We start from the raw sequence: 19,796 nt of genomic DNA, 5'->3' as shown, positions 1-19,796 counted from the left end.
TAATTTATCCTTAGAGGTAGGACCTTGGTTATGGGGATAAGACCAGTTCTCTGACAAGAGCCAGTTGGACTGGGAAAGGACATCCGAGCCAGCCAGACCCATTTTATCTGGAATTTGGAACTGGGGTTCTAAGGGCTGAGGGTGGGTGTTTAATGGCAAGAGTTTCTAGAGTGTCCAGCGGTGTGTATTCTATCTGTGGAATCAGGAGCAAGGAGAATAATACACTAGCAAAAGTAAGATGGTTTTTCCTGAGACTCATCACTATTTCTGTCATTTTTAATTATTCTTTGTACAACAAACAGAGAAATATCTGCCCCTCAGAGTCCTCTCTGAGAGATCACTGGGTTGCTTTCATATGCTTTCTGGGTTGGAGGTGAAGACTCTTATGGAGTATGTGATAACTGAAGATTTTGGCTAAAGTTCTAGACACAAATACATAGAGAAAAGAACACACCACATCTGGGAAAGACAGAAAGAGGCTGGGGTTGTGGCTCATTCCGCATGTGCAAGACCCTGGGTTCCATCCTCAGCACCACATAAAAATAAATAAGTGAAATAAGGGTATTGTGTCCAGAGGCAGCTTACCTGGACTTGGGACCAGAGGATACCTTGGGCCCTATCTAGGTCCTTTTGACGTATTTTTCTTATGATATGATGTGCATGTGAGTACTTAAACTACCTTAAACTGATTCTGATGATCTGTAAACAAAGTGCCTTGGGTAATACATTAGCACAAGAGTCTGCTCTGCTAATGGTTTTATGAGATGACTCTGTGCACAGTTTCAAGTCTATCAAACCCTTGCTCCCACTGTGACGGTTGACGGGAAACTGAACCAGTGTCGGTACAGAGGACACAAATCAGACCTTCTGGGAAGGGAAAGAGCTTTCTCATTGCCACCTACCAAGATCCAGGGGAAACAACTTCACAGACTGTTGGAGTTACAACAAGTCTTAGAAACCATGTAATCCAATCTTATTGTTTTACAGAAATGTGAGCCCCAGTAGGGGACGGAATATAGACAACTTTGGTTTAAGCTTTGCTCTCATCAAAAAAGACCTACTTTCCATCTTCTGCATGAGCCACTTTTATCATTGCAGTTTTATATCAATGAGTCCTAACTTAATTTAGAGCAATGTTTCACAAGATGTTGCCCGGGGATCGCTGCCATTTGCTAACTAATCTTGTGTTCTAACATGTTTACACTGTAACAATAACAACTTCCATATTTCTGGCTGTGGCCCTAGTTGGCAACTTAGGCTCACATTTAATCATGTGTCAACATACTGGCATCAACATAAAAGCAGTGTCATTGATTCTCATTGATTCTACTGAGTTTCTTTACTAGGGAAAGTCCACAGGGGGGTCTGCACTCTCCCTTGACACCACCCTCAAGGATCTCTTAGTCAACAACGGTGGAAAGATGTGATTTTAGAGATCATTCATCCGACTACTTATCACTGAAGAAATGATAATAGCATATTATGGAAAAATACCTTAGACAAAATGTGGACGGGGGGGTGTTAAAATAAAAGAGTCCTATTGTTTGCTTTCCTCATTGCTCATTTTCCTGTGGATTCAAAGTACCAGCTTACATGAAAGCACAGCTGTAACATCCGTGGATGGACAGTAGGGGTGTTGAGCTCATGGCTCTGAATGATACCTTATTGTTTCCTCTCTGGATAACACAGGGGCCCCATAGATTGGTGCCTGTAAAAAAATTTCAATTAACATTGTGGGTAATCTTTCTTTAGACAATTCTATGTTAACAAAGGAAATCCTTTTCAAAATAAAAAGGCTGGGTGCACAAAATGCTAAAGTTTCCAATTAAAAAGTTTTCCCTCCAATTTCAGTTCTGTCTCTAATCATTAGGATCATCTATAATATCAAATACTACACTTAATGTTTCTCTCACCTCCAAGCCTAACAGCAGAATAAAAGGAAAAAAAAGTTAGGGTTGCTAAAAAAATTAAAAATTAAAAAAAAAGACACATGTCTTATAAGAATATTAGGAAGGGAGTTGGGCATGCCTGTAATCTCAACTACTAGGGAGGAACGGCAAGTTCAAGGTCAGCTTGAGAAATTTAGTGAGACCCTATCTGGAAATTAAAAAAAAAAAAAGAGGGGCGGGGACTGGGATGTAGCTCAGTGGTAAAGTACTTGCTTAGCATACATGAGGCCCATCCTAAATTGGAAGTCTTAGTGGGGAACTAGTAAAATTTCATCAGAAGAAGTAATTGCTAAACAAATTCAGAGGGAAAACACTGGTGACGAAACAAAGTGAAGACTGAGTTTTTTTCCAGTCAAAAATGGCCTTCCATTTTCCAGCTTGAAACTCCACTTTATACCACTGTGAAGAACTTGCAGGGTGGTGATCACAGTCCTTGTGCAAAGAAACAGGAAAATCAGTCCTTGCTCTTGAAATAGCTGCTTTTGAGGCCTACCACACAAGTCTGCTCAGGTACCAAATTCCACCCTGGCCTACTGAACTCTCCATGAATTGAGATTTGAAAAATCCCTGGTAAGTACAAAACAAATTAGGGTTTTAAAATATAATCCCCAAATAAAATAAAGATGCATGGTGTCATTAGACTTCTGAGGTCTGTTCAAAAACAGAACAAAACAAAACAAAACAAAAAAACCAAAAACCACAACACTTTCAGTAAAGGTAAAACACAATGGAAGAGAATGCATAGAAAACAGGAAAAGACAGCAAACACAAGTTGCAATTTCTCTTCTGTAATGTCAGACACCGTGTTCTAACCAACTGGTGGCATTTGCCTCGGGTTTTGAGCCCTAACAATAACCCTATCTATCTAGGCAGGGCTGTTTAAGGCATGTTATACGAGGGGGAAATTTTTGGTTTTCTTATTTACTCTTGTATCCTCACAGCCTGGAACAGCACCTAGTACACATGAGGTGCTCACTAAACATTTGTCACATGAAAGGAATTCTGACTTCATTAGTAAATCTTCTGCTTCTGCTCCAGGGCTCTTGGTGGTCAATGCCACTCGATTTTATGAGGTTCTGTTTTCAAAATTTGAAATTTCATTATGAAAGTCTCTAGGATATTTGGGTGGAATCAAGAAGCCAGATTTACCAACCTCTGAAATGATTAACATTCAAGTCTTTAAACAACAAAATACCTCCTTATAAATAATATACTGTGCAGGTCACTTTGAGTGGGTGGATGGAGTTACGTCTACGTTTATATTACAAGTGCTACCAACTGTTTGCAACAAGATGTAAAGTTGTCTCTTGTTTTGTGGCTAAATAAAGCCAGCAGATGAGAGAATTATGAGGACTGTGTATAATCAACCTCACTTACACGTTACTTCTCCTAGCAGCTTCATTTGCATAGTTTGGCCCCCCTCTTTCTTAATTTACATGCATAACTCTCTCATTCTGAGAGTTAGTTCAATGATGCTGATAGCATTTTCCATTCTGGAACTTCCCAGACTTCGTTTTTAAAAAACAGGTTTTAGTTTAACAGTATCAAGCTATTAAGTGATAATCATGATAATCATGATAATTAAAGCAGAAGCTATCATTCCCAGTGTCCGGCTTCATACCAACTTTAGAAAATAGGTACTGCTCTCTATATTTTCAGATGAGAACTATATTTCAACTTAATTCTGCTTATTTCAACATTTTCACTGAAAAAAGTAGAGAGCTGGAAAAGGCTTCCAAAAGCCACTTAGTCCTAGGTCCCAGTCTCTAGAAAGATAGAAGTCACGCTGACTGGAGAGTCATTGCCCCCATTCAGGGCCTTCAGAGAAAGGCACTGTCTTGACCATCCATTGAATCCACACCAACGCTAAATTAAAATTACCCTCTGACAGTTCTTTCTTGAGCCTAACCTGAAGTGACCTGTGCTGCTCTAATAGGAAGTTTTGCAAAGCTGAATCTCAGCTAATTTTTCTGAAGTCATAACTTTTCACCTACTTGAAGACAATAACTGAGTGGCTTTTTATCTTCTGTTATCTAAATGAAGTAACTTTTGATTGGTTGACCTTTTTATTCATTTGCTGCTGCCTAGGGCCCCTCTTCATAATCTGTCTCCACATGAATGGAGAAGCAAACACCATGCTGGACCAACACAGTTGACTGGAAGGATACTTTGCTGGTCTGGTGGTTCTTTGTAATGGAGCCCTGCCTTGGAGCCACTATGGACAGGGCATTATGAATTTATGCATGGATGTCTTCATCCCAGGTGGTTTATTTACGAATGTTACAAATTAAGAGTTAATCCCCAATTAAGAGGCCATAATTTTTAAAACTGTCTTTTCTTTTTATAAAATCTGGATTTTTATATAATTGGTGAAATTTAGCCAATTGGCTTTCACTGTGTAGGAATGACTAGTACCCTGGCTATTTAAGTGGCATCTGTGTATGTTTAATGGTCTCCTGATTCAGTGTCATTAGATGCAACTCAGAGTAGCTTGTGGAAGCACTAGAACAGTAAATCTGGAGTCAACGCCTGGCATTGCCAGGCTGTGCAAACCTGGACAAGTAGCTTAACTTTGAAGTCTAGGCTCAGTTTCTCATTCATAAAGTGAGAACCACTGTTATCCGTTTCATAATACTACTTTTGAGAATTAAACAGTATAATGCATATAAGGGCTTAATATGTTCCTGGTATATAAATAATAAATCAGTCTTCCTTTTTTTTTGTTTCTTTTGTTGTATGGGGATTGAACCCAGGGGTGGTTTACCATTGAGCTAAGCGACATTCCCAGATTGTTATTATTTTTTTTTTAATTTTGAGACAGGGTCCTGCTAAATTGCCTGTAATTTTTCATCCATCTGCCTCAGCCTCCCCAGGAGCTGGGATGACAGGTGTGCCTGGGAAAATAAACATTTCTAATTGTCACGGGCCAGCCATGGGCTGTGTGTGTGTGTGTGAGCTGTGAGCATTTTGAGCACATGAGCAGAATGGACTGAGGTGGCCTCTCTGTCTGGGCTATGCAAGAGTGTGTTCTTTTCCCATTCTGCTTTTTGATCCAACCCAGCACCTGAGATGGGTGTAGCCTTCCAAGATGCCAATCTGCTGACCACAAGACATCACCAGGCTAGACTCAACCCCCTGAAACCTGACACCCCCCCCCTCATTGAGGTGGAACTTTCTAGAGTGCCTTCCCCTCAATAAAAAGGAGCTTCAGAACCTCCTCCTCTTCTTTTTTGTCTGCCTCCTTTGTGTGAGCTGGAGCAGAGAAGCCATGGCTGAAGAATCCCAAGAAAAAAGGTATTTTTCTCCATCTCTGCGTGGTTATTTCTGCCAACCCAAAGTCACCTGGAGTGACCCTGAATGACTTAGTCACGCCTCATGGCATCTAATCATTCCATTCTGCCAACTCAGGATGACTTTGGTTTGTGAGAGCAAGGGATACTTGTGGTTCTCGACTTTCTTAAGAGACTGCTGAATACAGGAGAAATAAAAGAGTGAAGAAAGGCGAAAGAGCTTCCTCCTCTTACCGCAAACGCGCGTTTGACGGAGGGCACGTTGCTGAAGGCGATCACCACGGGAATGATGTCCAGGGCGCTGAATTCCATGGTGGCCGCGGCGATGGACTGCGCATCGGCCGACGGACCGCTGCTGAAGAACGTGGCGATTCTTCTCGTGGAAGTTCCGGGAAGGGTCCGCTTGAAGACGTTCCTGGAAATGAACCTCATGGCCTTGCCCATCTCCCTGCCCTCGGAGGACCTCTCGTAAGGCACAGCTTCGATTTCCCGGAGAAGCTGGTCCTTCCCGTAGGTGTCCGAGAGGCGCACCAGGTGCCTGGCGTGCGAGTCGTAGGCGAGGACGGCGACGCGCGCCCCCACGGGGCAGTGGTTCTCCCGGACCTTCATGTCTCTCACCAGGGAGGCCACGATCCCCTTCATCCGCTGGAACTCCTCCTCCGTGACATCCCGGGACTGGTCCAAAGCAAACACCAACTCGGTTGGATGCACCGGGCATTCAGGTTTTCCTAAAAAAGACAAGATGGTGCCCCTTTAAATGTCACTCACCGTGCTTACCTCCAACAAGCCCAAGAAGGTGGAGCGAGTTTCAGTGTTAACTACTCAAAACATTTAAGCATTCGATAATTAACGATTTCCATATTACAACAAAACATGCAAAAAATGTGGAATATTAAAATCTTGAAATAATTGAAAGTGCTAGTCGAAAAAGCCAACTTTGCTCTTTTAAAGGAAGTGCAAAAGAGAAAAGTGCCAAATTCAAAGTGATCTGTTATGAAATTTCATTAGCAAATCCCTTCTAAATGAGTAGAGAGCTTCTGGTAATGCCCTTTAAGCCCTACCGAGATTGGATTAAAGGTATTGTATTTTGTTGCTGGAACTTCCACTCAAACTAAAATAAATTCCGTCTTAATGAGAAAAATGGAACAAGTGTTAAAAAAAAAAAGAATGACTGTGAAAGCCCCTTTCATAATTTCAGAAAAAAAAAAATGGAAGTAATGTGCAGTACACAGAACAGATCCTGAGTTGTAAAGAGTAGGCAAGAAAGGGTGGTATTTGGAGCCTGGCCCAAAAACTAACATAGGACCATCTTCAAATTACTTATCCTCTCTGCCTCAGTTTCCTTTTCTATAAAATCTGAGTCATAATATCACCTAGTGCCCAGGCCTGTGGTGATGACTAAATGATTCAGCACGAATAAATCACTTAGACTACAGTGCCTAACACATAGGAGGTGCTCAATAATACTAAGCCATTATTCTTAATGATTTTGCCATTTGTGGCGGAGAATAACCCTATCGCTAAAAGGAAGACATGGAAGGCTTTAACTGGTAACTTTTTTTTCCCCAAGAAGCAGGAGTTTATATTTTAACACTGGAGATCACACCCAGGTAAAGCAAGCACTCTACCACAGAGAATAATAAATGATGTCCTGTCTCCATTGAGAGGAACCCAAATCAAACTGTTCATCTCAATGGAGACACGAAATAATTTATTATTCTCTGAATCTAACTAATGGGCTGAGAAGACTTTTAAAAATTGAGGCCATGTTAATTTTGCAATTAAAAAATGATTAGGCTAGGCACAAATGTTAAATTGATTCTGCTAGCTTTTGTTATTTTTATATGGGAGCAACTACAAAGTTTCAGGCGTGATATAGAGATACAAGAAAAAAAAAAGAAATATTCCTAGCCACCTTATGATAATATGCCAAACCCAGCTCAATCCAGCCTCTGCCTATATCTCCATTTTTTCATGTGCCCACTATCACCAGGCCCTGTCAGTCCCTGGAAATAGCTAGAGGTTTTTCCTGTTCCGTGGTCTTTGCATTTGGAATTCCCCTGCCTGACTGTGTTTCCTTTAGCTAGACTTCAAGTCCACTGCCTAAGAACGCTCCTGCATCTAAAATCATCTCCCCTCCCCTCACATTATCCTGTGCCAGAGTCTCTCACGCTTTATCTCTTCACAGAAGCCACAGGATTCTGAATTCTTTCCTTTGTTCATTTTCTAGGTCTTTCATGAGAATGGAAGTGTCTAAGGATGGGAACCTGAACCTTGTCTATTTTTTTGACTCTGTGTCCCCAGTGCCTAATACAGAGACTGGCACATAGTAGGCCTTCAATAAATATTTGTTGAACACATGTACAGGCAACCAGAGGGCAAGAGTTGGCGGATTTATATAAAAATTGTAAGGGTTTAAATGTATATATGGATATACACAAAAACATCACATAAGAAGTATTTGTTGAAATACTTGAAAACTATATTAGGCCAAGTTGGTGATTATCATTAAGCATGAGCTACATAGCTTTTGCATTACCCAAGCTGCATATTCCGCTTACTTGCTATCTGATCATCCCTACTTTATTCTGTTTCTCTGCATCTTAATCCTTAATCACTGGTCTACAGAAAGCATATGAGAGAGAGAACAAAGGGAAAATTTCATTACAAAAAAAAAGCCTAGCAGTAAGTAATTGATGATGTTAGCCTGTAACATATTTTAATACTAAGAAAGCTTACCCATTTTGCTTGAGAAATAGCTGTGAAGCTCAGTTAAAACTGAGATATTGGAGGTAGGTCTCTGCTACCAGCATGAGGCAGCAAAGAATGCCCTGATAAAATTTGTATCAGCTGTCAGGCAACACATTATTCTAACTCTTCTTTCCAGATGTATGACATTTTGGAGCTTGATTAAAACATGCTGTAAATAAAGATTACTCACCATGTCCGCCCGCTGGGGAAGGAGAACAAAGGAGACTGGGTTATTATTTGGTGAGAGAATAGAGTTCTCTGACAATGTCAGAAAATCATGGCAGTGAAATCCTGCCTTGTCTGTTTTTCTGTAGATGACTCAAAAATCCAGGCAACAATTAGGCTTTGGAGAAGATGCAGTCAGAGCCCCAATCTTGGTAAAGCACTATTTCTTCTATAAGGAAAAGCATGGGAAAAGGGGTAGATAATATTCAGACATAAATCAACAGCCTGCTGCTAGCTGTCAGAGGCAGAGAATCTCTGCCTGGAAGGATCATGATGTTGCAAGGAGCTACACTGGATTTGGAAAAGTGAAAAGTCCTAACTCTACATTTTCCCCATGTACAAAATATTCCCATCTGAAATTCCCCCATCTAAAATTTTCCCACATACATATTTATAGCTATCAACTACACACGCGCCACACACACACACACACACACACACATATACACACACTGTATGTATAGCATGTGTTGTGGATCCCTCATCTGATGCTTAGGAATAGAAATGATTCAGATTTCAGATTTCTTCAGCGTTCATATGCACAATGAGATATCTTGGTGATGGGATCCAAGTCTAAACATGAAATTCATACACATTTCATATATCTCTTACACACATGGCCTGAAGATAATTTTATACAACATTTTTAGTGAGCCTGCATTTTGACTGTGACCTCTCACATGAAGTCAGATGTGAAGTTTTCCATCTGTGGTATCATGTCAGCAATAAAAAAGTCTCAGATTTTGGAGCATTGTACAGTTTAGATTTGGGATGCTTAACGCATGTATGTGCATATTTCTATATTATTATATAAACATCAGAGATGGATTTACTCTTAAGTAAATGATCATTTACTCTAGACCTCCACTGTGCAATATGGCAGCCATGAGTCATTATTTAAAATTATTTAAATTTTAAATAATTAAAATTAACTTACACTTTCTACATGGCAAGTATTGAAAGCTACATGCGGCTGATGGCTACTCTATCGGACAGGGCAGTGGACACTTCTGTCATTGAGAATGTCATATTGGAATCTGCTTTAGACCTCTTACTTGCAGAGGTCCCTTGCACGGCTCTGCCTGGAAGAGGCCCTAGCCATGTTGCTCATATGATCATATGCTTTTGTAAAATATGCAAGAATTAGGTAAGTAATGTAATCACAATGACATTTTGTAAAATATGCAGTTGTGATTTCCGTTCTTGTTCTAAGTAATACTTGTGAAATAATTCTCTACCTACTTTTGGATTTGCAATTTAGTAGTGAGCACCTCAAATTTTAATAGTTCAGGTCCCATCACATCTGGGTCATTAGAGATCACATAGCCCTAAGTCAGAAAACTTACTGTGCTAATTCAGCTGCAAAACAACCAGTCTTTTGTCACCCAGTGTATAAATTTTGATTCCCATCTTGGTTCCATTCTGCTACCAAAAGAGTGCTGACCTATACTGTTTTCTAGAGCTTTGTCTGTGTCTTTCTGAACAACTCTTGTCTGCAGAAATGGGCTCCTACTTGTCCATCTCCCTCCCGAACCCCCAAAGGTCTTAAGGAAACTTTTGACTCTTTTTGGTCATAGTGCTTATTTGGGAAGGACTACATATGTGGAAGTGGACATTCGACATGATTAAACTTCCAACTCTTCATCTTGTACATGGATTTTTTTTTTTATGGTATCAACACATATGTTGAAAGCAGAATTTGTTATGAGGGTCTTAAACTCCAAAGAGCATTTGCCAAATCTAAATGCCTTCTTGCTTTTAAAATTTTGCAGCAGAGAGAAAAATGTATTGGCAGAACATGCATTATAATGAGTTTTACAAGCAAATCAATCATCCTAACTAAAAGCAATCAAACACATCCGTCCAGGAAAGGCGTAATAAACCATAAATCAAAGGCAAGGCTCCCACCCACCGGGACACCCTGTCTCCATGGCTCTTTCACATTGGCGAATTCAATTCTGTCAGTTATTGTCAGGTGCTAATAATCATTTAAAAGAAGTCCAGTGTGACTCTCCACTGATTGATTTACCACTTAGGAGAGCTGTGACCTCAAATCTCAATTTTCCCCAGGTCCAAAGCACTAGCTATATTGTTGCTTATTAGTTCTTGGAATGGGTTCCAATAGGCAGACCAGCAGCTACACCAGGACTTAAGAACCACCAGCCCATGATGACTCAAATTTATGCAGTGACATCACTGATTTTAAGAAATTGGCAGGTGCATCGTCTCAGTTCTGAGTGCAGGGCTCCCGGCTTCCCTTCATTGAAAGCTGTCGGCTTGGGTGGTAGTTTTACGAAGGGTACTTACGACTGTGGTCCCGCACATATTGAATGAGGTCACATGTCTGCAGTTCAAAAATCAAACAGAGAGAATTTAGCCAACAGATGCTTGGTCACGACTTGCAAAAACTAAATAAATTTAATGGAGTGCTCAGAACACTCAGAGAGAAGAGATACATACTGAAAATGAAGCCAATCCTTTGGCCCCTTTCACGCCCTGGGGAAACAAACAAAAAGTGTTTTATAGCTTTAAACACATGGGGGGCCAGAATCTGCAGCATCATTGCCCTGAGGATGTGACGGCTTTTAGGTTTTTATTCTTAAAGGGAACAAAAATACAGGTTGGAGACTCAGGACCTAATAAAGAGGAGCATGCTCAGGGGGAAAGATGGGGAGCAGCAAGCTTGATACGCCCGGCCTCCAAGGTCGCTTTTCTGCAGCCCTTTCTCTGAAGGACAGGGTTGTCCGGAGGCTAAGGATGGAGCTGGCAACTGGACACAGGCATGCAGAGCTTGGGAGCAGAGGTGGGGAGCAGGTTTACAACTCAGCACTAAAAAGATGGAACCATTCGTGCTTGGCTGCCCCTCCTGTGCTCGACAGACGGAGTTCTTCACCCCATGCCTTGCTTCTGTCACTGAGCAGCAGCCCAAGCAGAGCCTTCATCTGTCCCCACCACTGGTTGGATGACAAAAGGACTCAAACCAAACATCTGGAGGGGTTGCCTTGAGTTGTCTTCCCAAACCGAATACGTATATGTATACGTTACACACATATAATATACATATATATGTGCAATTATAAACACATATGCATATGGATTCATCAGGTTGGGAATAGAAAGAACAATGTGGAATTGGTTTTAATTTTAGATGTCCAGTCCCATTTTGGGAATGGGAAGAATCTAGCTTTTCTGGAAGAGACATCCAAGGAAAAATGCACTGGAGCCCCACCCAGACTCCTGAAGCAAATAATAAGCTCCATGTGAGTGCCACTTTGATCAAATTCATTATTCATTAATTTCCCTTCATTCGCTGATCCTGTATTAAATGCAGCGAGAGCAATTATCGAAGAAATAAGTAAAATTTACTGATAATTGAGAAAACTCATTTTAGTTTTATACTTTTCGTTTCTTCCTCCAATTTTCCCCACCACCCAAGAGATAAATGTTAGTCTGCATTTTTTTTCCTTCCTTTTGCAGAGCTCATGAAATAGCAAAAATAACGGCCAAACAGCAGGAGCAGAAGGTGCACATATTTGGACAATGAAGCGTTCTTTCATTAACTTTTCAAGTGACAAAGGTTCCGATATGGTTTATAACTTTCCTACTTACCTTGCGTCCAGGGGGTCCTGTCTCCCCAGGGGCTCCTGGCTCTCCTGGAAGTCCAGCAGATATCTCAAAGCAGAATTTATTTATTTAAAATCATATTTGCACACACACACATATGTGTATATATGTGTGTGTGTGTATATCTGTTTTAAACTTAAATATCAAAGATGAAAACTCAAAAGTGAATTTTCACTTTCATTAAAGAAAACTTAGAGATTTCCAAAAGGCAAAAAGAGTGGAAAAAAAAAAATGCTGGGTACTGTGGTGCATGCCTGTAATCCCAGCAGCCTTGGGAGACTGAGGCAGAAGGACTGTGGGTTCAGCGCCAGCCTCAGCAACAGCGAGGCACTAAGCAACTCAGTAAGACCCTGTCTCTAAATAAAATACAAAATAGGGCTGGGGATCTGTCCCCGAGTTCAATCCCCAGTATCTGTCCCCCCCAAAAAGAAAGAAAAAAACAATACATAACAATCCCTTCTTCCTCAGATAATCCTTGTTAACATTTGGTGTCTTTTCTTATTCTTTTAGGTGTTCAGTCCCATTTTTGGAACTGGAAGAATCCTGATTCTTTGGATAAAGAAGAAAAAAAATATATATATATATATATTAGTTTGTAAAACTTATTTGGATCATACTTTTTTCTGATGTCTTTTAAACTAAGTATGTAGCTCTGGATGTTTTTATGTTATTAAATATTCTTTTGTAAAATCACTTTTCATGGTTGCATAATATCCTGTTACATGAATGTACCATGATTTATTTAACCAGTCCCTTACTTTTGGCATTTATATTTGTTGTTGTAGTAAACAATGCTACTGTAAAATCATACTCACAATTCTGATTATTAGGGAAAACTGCTAGGATTGGAAAAACTGGGTTGAAGGAGAAATTTTTATCTAAATGAGAATATTTATCTCTTTTTATCTAAACTAAAAAACAAAAATAAATAAATAAATGCCCTAGAAAATAAAACTAAATTATAAAACCTCCTAAGATGACAACAATAAAAACAGAAACATTTAGCAGTTGGCTAGAAGGAAATGTAATAAATAGCAGTAATAAAAAAAACAGTTGTTATCTGTTTACTTGTGTCAGAATTTTTTCTATAAGTATTCAGCAATATACTTTATCACTGAGAAAGCCAGGATTTACTACTTAAATAGGATAATATGCTGGTGTACGCCTATAGTAATCCCAGCAGCTAAGGAAGCTAAGGCAGGATGATTGCAAGTTCAAGGCCAGCCTCGGCAAATTAACAAAGCCCTAAGCAGCTTAGTGAGACCCTGTCTCAAAATAAAAAAAAGGGGGGGGGGCTGAAGATGTGACTCAGTGGCTAAGTGCCTGCATCCCCGCACCGCCCCCCTAAAATTACTTTCTTTTGCAAAAATCATGGGGTTTACAACTTTTGCAATAATAAATGCTGACGTTGTCTACAATCAACTTAATTTGTAAAAGCATTGCCTGTGGAACAGTAAATAATTGTTGATATCCTCTTGTATCCCAATGATATTGACAGTGTGCCAGTTTGAATAAAACTGACCATATTTTACTCAGAAGACATGGGGTTAACCTGGCCAAAGGAAAGATGGTAGATTGAGTGTCTGCATTTCCTGTTGTCCTTTCTAACATCTTACCAAAAGTAAACTGAGTTTTTAAAAGGGCAGAGGCAACAATGATAAGAATTTGGAAAAGAAAAAAGGCAAGAGACATAAAATTTTGGAGGCTGGAAAGCAGATGTGTGTTAGACACAAACCTGAAATATCTAAGTCCTAAGCCAGAATCAGGGAAGGCCCAGGACTGACATGTCTGATATCACACATTCCCAGAAGGCTCAGGCTTTGGCAGTACCAGACACCATGAGAAGGGGAAGTGATGGGAAGAGGCCAGATAAGGAGGCTCAGTGGAAAATAATTTTAGAAGTCCCCAGATCTCCTTTCATTTTTAACAGTTCGGTGGTTGTCCCTTCTCTCCACCATGAAATAAACTGAGGTAAATCTGAGTTGAGACTCAGGAAGAGTTGAGGACCATCCAATGGTACCACTGAAACAAGAGATGCAAAGAAACAATGCACAATAAATGTGAGATCCTTCAGCTCTCTTTTTCCTCATGGCTTCTAGAAAGCTCGCATATAGGCCTTTACTCTTCAGGCAGGAAACGGAAGGAATGTTTTAAGGGGAATCTAACTAAAGAAGAAAGACCTAAAAATACTGATATCATAGGTTTGTGTAAAAAAAAAAAAAAAGTTTAGCCAGATCAGCCTCCAGTGAAATCTGTAGTTGGTAAATCCCATTCATATCCTCAGAGCTTCCAATCTGACTTTTTCTCAAGTGTTAAATATGAAGCAATAACTCATTCTTGATACATATGAGAAATATAGATTAAAATAGAAAAATGCAGGAAACAGACTATGTTGGGCAAAGAAGACTTAAAAAATACTCATTTATATCCTTAGAGAGATAAGAAAAAATGCTCTATGAAACAAGAATAGTATATGATAAAAAAGGAACATGAAGAAAACAAAAATAAGTTCTTAAAGTATGAGAGAAACATTACAAGATAAAACCAAGGAACACAAAGTAGAACAAGAAGACAGAAAATAGGAGAGAAAAAGTAAAGGAGTAAATTGACAAACAAAATATAGGTATTCAAAAAATAGTAATAGAGGGGACAGAGGGGAAGAAAAGCTTCGAAATAATTAATAACACTTTTGGAACCAAAGAGCATACATTTCCAGGCTCAAGGGGCCTATCCAATGTCCTTGAAAATTGATAAAAATGGATCATACACAGAGTCATAAAAACCATGAAATATCAAAAGTAGGGACCAAGATATGATCCAATGGGGTTCCAGAGAGAGAATATTGGCCATGTAAAAAAGTTAGGAATTTGAATTTCCTTGGACTTCCCAAAGCAATGAGAGAAGCTAGAAATAATGGAGAAATGACTGCCTTCAAAATCCTGAGAAATTATTTTTAAATCGGAATTGTGTCCTACCCAAAGTATGCATCACATCTTAAGGTAGTGTCAAGCCATTTTCAGATGTTAGCTGTATCAAAAAAAATGTACTGCTTGTTCATCCCCTCTTAGTGGGCTACTGGATGAGTTTTTCATGAGGCATGGGAGAAATCCAGAAGTAGGCTGGGAATGGGAATGAGGAGTCTGGGAACAGGAATGAGATACCAGAAGAAAAGTGAAGGGAATCCACATGTGAAGGTAAGGGCGATTGCACTTTGGTTGGTGCCAAGCACAGTGGAAACCAGATCAAGATGGTCAGGTTGAAGCTCTGGGTGGAGATTTAATAGGCTACCTGCTGAACCTGCACATCTTCAGAAGGGATTGGATCAAAGGTAAATGATAAAAGGTAAATCAGCAACGTTTGCAGTAATACCTAAAACTTAAAAATCAAAAGGTTGGTGCCATAGGCATGACATTTAGAAACATATTGCCAATTCCAGAATCACCAGTTAGGAAATGAAAGTTGTTTCCGAGGAGAAGGAAATGGAAGGAATTGAGAGGGGCAGAGAGATGACCAGTTATTAAATTTCTTCTTCTTTTTTTTTAACTTGACCGATAAAAATGCCATTAAAAACATTAACATGGTGTCATCATTTTTTAAACCAGCAGTTCTCAGCTGGGGAGAATTTTGCCACCCCTCCTCTAGCTGCCCCGACATGGAGAGGTCTGCAGAGGTGTTTAGGGAGAGTGGGGTGATGCACGAAGCAGGGAGATGCCAGGTGTATTGCTAAACACCCACCAATGCCTGGAGCAGCTCCCAAATAGGATTATCCAGCCTGAGATGTCAACAGTGTCAAGGCTGAAAAGCCTGCCTGTTTCAAACTGTTTGTAAAGTTGTTGTTTTTAATGAAAACACACTTACAAACAGAGAACATCTATACAAAATAAAACAGGTTAAAATCACCCTGAATTTTAAATTTTCAGAATTTAAGGCAAGGTTTGTTTGTTTGTTTTTTAACCAAAATCTTCCAATAGAAACTTCTGCTCTTTCAGGAGAAAACCTGAGAATTTTTAATGACTCAAACTTCAACTTTGAATGACAAAAATACTCAAAGCAGATGGATGGGTGAAAAAAGCCAGTCACAAACAATGCAACATGGATCACAAAAAAGAAATTCAAATATTTCCAACGGCCAAGAGGCAAAGTTTACATGTTTCATACTAGTTTATTGTTTTTTTTAAAAAAATGATCAATGTGCCATCGCGGGAAGGGAATGCAATAAAGAGCTGAGCTTGTTAGCATGCTTCTGATGTTCAAGGTTAAACTGCTCTGTTATTAAGCCAAAGGAAATGATCCAGAGATATTTCAATGCAGATGACATCTAGATTAATTTGAAAGTCTTTTCCAATTATTTTTCTAATTAAATCAATCTTTGTCATTTTTTGAAGGCATAAGGATAAAGGATAGCCACCAAAAAATGTTCAAGGAAAAGAATTATAGCTGGGAAGAAATCCTCTTGGGAGAAAGAAGAAGAAGGGAGAGAAATTTATCTTGCATCCCTAAAACCTACATAAATATTCTCTATACATAAAGTTCTTTGGTAGAATCCATTATGACATAAATATCGAAGCATGGAACATATCTAATTCTAATTAGCACCCCATTCTTGTGGATGTACATACTGATGGGATTCACTTAGGTATTTTTGTACATGTGCATTGGAAAATTATGTCCGATTCATTTGAGTGTTCCTAGTCCTATCCCTTCTCCCTTCCCTTCATGCCCCTCTGTTTAATCCACTGAACTTCTTTTCTTCCCCACCCACTCTATTGGTGGTTTAGCTTCCACATCATCAGTGAAAACATTCAACCTTTGGATTGGCTTATTTCACTTAGCATGATAAATTTTTATCAGAGATTTTATGCTTCCTAATTCTCTTGACCAGTGCTATTATGAAGAAAGAGATGAAGACATTACTGAGATTCAATTGCCTTTATATAATCTTACAAAACAAAACACCCACAGGCATCTCATTTGTTTATAGCCTAAGATATACAGAGTCATGGAATGTAAGAAATCTACTCTTAACCCCTCAGCCTTAGGTGAATTGATGCTTATGAGATGTCCTGAAGACATATCTTTCTCCTTGTTGTCCTAGAGCGTCAGGCAATAGCTAAGCCCCTCCATAAAATAATAAAGACAAATTAAGTTACATACTAAACACAAATGTTCTCACAAAACTCAAGAAATTACCTTTCTGAGCTAAATGAAGATGGAACCTTTTAGCATATATCTTATTAAAAATAGCTCAACGATACCTCATTCATGAAGACAAGAAGTCAGGGGGCATTATTAAGTTGCATTCAATCTTGCAGGGAGATAGAATTAAATTGGTCATATTTTGGCTGTGTAAAACCTGTTTTGGATCACAAGGATTCCTTTGGGTAAAAAAAAAAAATCTTATTTCTAGTGATAACAATGGTACCTTGACAGCCAGGACAGGGAATTTGCTCACTAAAAGGGAGCAGTCGAGAAATAAAACAACAAGGACATCTTCTTGCTGGCATTGAGAGATGAGTATTATAATCACTGAGCCACATCCCCAGCCCTCTTTTAATGTTTTTTTAAATTTTAAGACAGGGTTTCACTAAGTTACTAAGTGAAAGTTACTAAGGCTGGCTTTGAACTTGTGGTCTTCCTGCCTCAGCTTCAGGAGCTGCTGGGATTATAGGGATGCGCCATGGCGCCTAGCAAAATCCACACATTTTATAAGACTTTGGGAACAAGTCTATATAAGTCAAATGACTATATAAGCATGAAGAAGGACTTTCCGAAGTAGCTGAAGGGGTCAGCAATAGGAATCTGAGAAGCTTACCGTTATGCCTCTGGATCCTTTGGGTCCAGTCTCTCCTGGACTCCCAGGGTCCCCCGTCTCACCCTAAGTGCATTAAAATGAAATGGTTATTGAAATCAAATCTATATCACAGAGATATATATGTGCTTTTAAACTGATTCCCACATGAAGTCATTTTTCACATGTTCTTTTGTCTTTGAAGGGTTTTATTTTCCTCTGTGAAGCTCTCACAAAGCTGGCACGGTGCATCGCTGGTCTCACAGTTATGTCTTCCCAAACAGAACTCAGGTCCTGGGAGACGTGAACATGTTTTGTCCTTAGACCCTATCACAGGACCTGGCATTTATCAAGTTTAGTAAATGTTTCCAGAAAAACTGGAAGCCCTGAAGTTGAAAATATCTTAAGACAACTTACAAACATACTGAGAAAACTGAGCCAGGTGAAATCAGATCATTTTGATTTTCTTTACATTTTACTTTTCTCTGAGGAAAGAAAAAAATACATATGATAGAGGGGAAGGATCACCCTGGAGAAGAAAATTTTCAGAAGGATTATTTTTCTTCCTTTACCTATGAATTACAAAATTAGACATGAAATGTTTTTTGAAAATCTTATACTTCTAAATAAAGGTTATCATTTAAAAAAAATTTTGGCTCATTTGTTTCTTCCCTCTTTTCCCCTCAGAGGTAGAACATCTATTTAACAGGAATAGTCCTTCTGTTGGCCCAGGATATGTTTCCTAACCCCAGGAGTATTTCTGACAGATCTCTAACGAATGCGAAGTACACAATACCTTAGGTCCACTCTCTCCAGGGAATCCTTCTTGTCCCTACAATTGACAGCAGAGAAGATTAATTGCACACATTGCCCAGTGTCATTTTGCTAACTCTAATTTATCTGCTGACTTGTTTAGTGCCTCTGAACCAACGAAGGGCTCAAACAGTTGCAAACTAGAAACCAAACAGTACTGTTGGAGAAACTAACTCCAATGTCTAAATTAAATAATTTATAGGTTTCATCAAAACTTGACAACCTCGATAAGTGACAAAAAGCAACCTGAGGCTAAAGTGATTTGAGAAATTACAAATTGCCTCTTCTGCATACATATAACAGAATACATGGTCATTTGACCCTGTGTCTCTGGAACAATCTTCTTAAAATGGATTTTCATGGGGAACTTGGAAACCTACAGAGTCTAAGCTGGATTATTCATTGTAAGGTCTTCTTTCCTTCCTTCCTTCCTTCCTTCCTCCTTTCCTTTCTTTCTTTCTTACCTTACTTTGGTCAAAGTTTAGCTGAAGAGGTATAATTATACTTGATAAAGAGAATACATATTTAAAATAAAGTTCATTTTTTAAGTTTTATTTTAACATGTGCAAATTGCAGTTTATTATTGGGGTCAGCGTAATAGTTCAATACATGGATACAGTGCGCACCAATCAAATACAGATGCCCTTTATCTACCTTCTCCTTCCCAACCTCTAGTAATCACTATTCTACAAAAAAATCAATTTTACTTTCTGATTGTTAAAGCAAATCTTAAATGTATATAAAATATGAGAGGATGAAAGAAGAAACAGCACCCAAATCTTCCTACCCAGAACCATGATACATACTCTGTCCTACTTCTTTTGAACTTTTAAAAATGCATGTTAGCGCAATAGGGATAGATGTTTCTCTAGGTATATTCCAAATTTTCACTTGAATTGGAAATATAATTTTAATTATATTAGTTTTAATCATTTTTTGTAGTTGTCAATGAACCTTTATTTTATTTTATTTATTTATATGTGGTGCTGAGAATCAAAACCAGTGCTTCACACATGCATGGTAGGCAAGTACTCTACCACTGAGCTATACAACCCCAGCCTCTTAATTATATTTTGAACCTAAAAATTTTAAGCATAATTATAAACACGACACATTCATTTTTGTAGAGTGGCAAATACCCAATGTCAGGCTATTGAATATTTGTCTTTTATGAGATATTAAGGCTGTTTTCAATTATTCTCTACTTTAACAAACATTTCACTAGAGACTCTTCATTCCTTAGCTTTATTTCTCAAAAATTTTAAGCTTTCTTTTGTTTGTTTGTTTTTTTTATACTCCCAGCTGGCCTTTTGGGAAGTCCACTTGGAATCACACTGATCTTCAGGATGATTTAGA

General features: G+C 39.0%; 1 protein-coding gene across 1 annotated transcript in view; it reads right to left on the bottom strand.

Moving 5' to 3' along the window:
- Col6a6 (collagen type VI alpha 6 chain) overlaps positions 1 to 19,796 on the bottom strand; it is a 114,322-nt gene that overhangs the window by 21,466 nt on the left and 73,060 nt on the right. Inside the window, exons 26-32 of the mRNA XM_005326999.4 lie at positions 18,424 to 18,459; positions 17,652 to 17,714; positions 11,825 to 11,887; positions 10,676 to 10,711; positions 10,523 to 10,559; positions 8,181 to 8,192; positions 5,474 to 5,967 (exon numbers count right to left, since the gene is read on the bottom strand). Of these exons, the coding sequence (XP_005327056.3) occupies positions 5,474 to 5,967; positions 8,181 to 8,192; positions 10,523 to 10,559; positions 10,676 to 10,711; positions 11,825 to 11,887; positions 17,652 to 17,714; positions 18,424 to 18,459 (741 nt within the window). The remainder of the gene's footprint in view (positions 1 to 5,473; positions 5,968 to 8,180; positions 8,193 to 10,522; positions 10,560 to 10,675; positions 10,712 to 11,824; positions 11,888 to 17,651; positions 17,715 to 18,423; positions 18,460 to 19,796) is intronic.

The sequence above is a fragment of the Ictidomys tridecemlineatus genome, chromosome 3 (genome assembly GCF_052094955.1).
Source record: "Ictidomys tridecemlineatus isolate mIctTri1 chromosome 3, mIctTri1.hap1, whole genome shotgun sequence".
NCBI classification, from domain to species: domain Eukaryota; kingdom Metazoa; phylum Chordata; class Mammalia; order Rodentia; family Sciuridae; genus Ictidomys; species Ictidomys tridecemlineatus.
The sequence above is the reverse complement of the archived record's forward strand: the minus strand, read 5'-3'. Positions and strand labels throughout refer to the sequence as shown.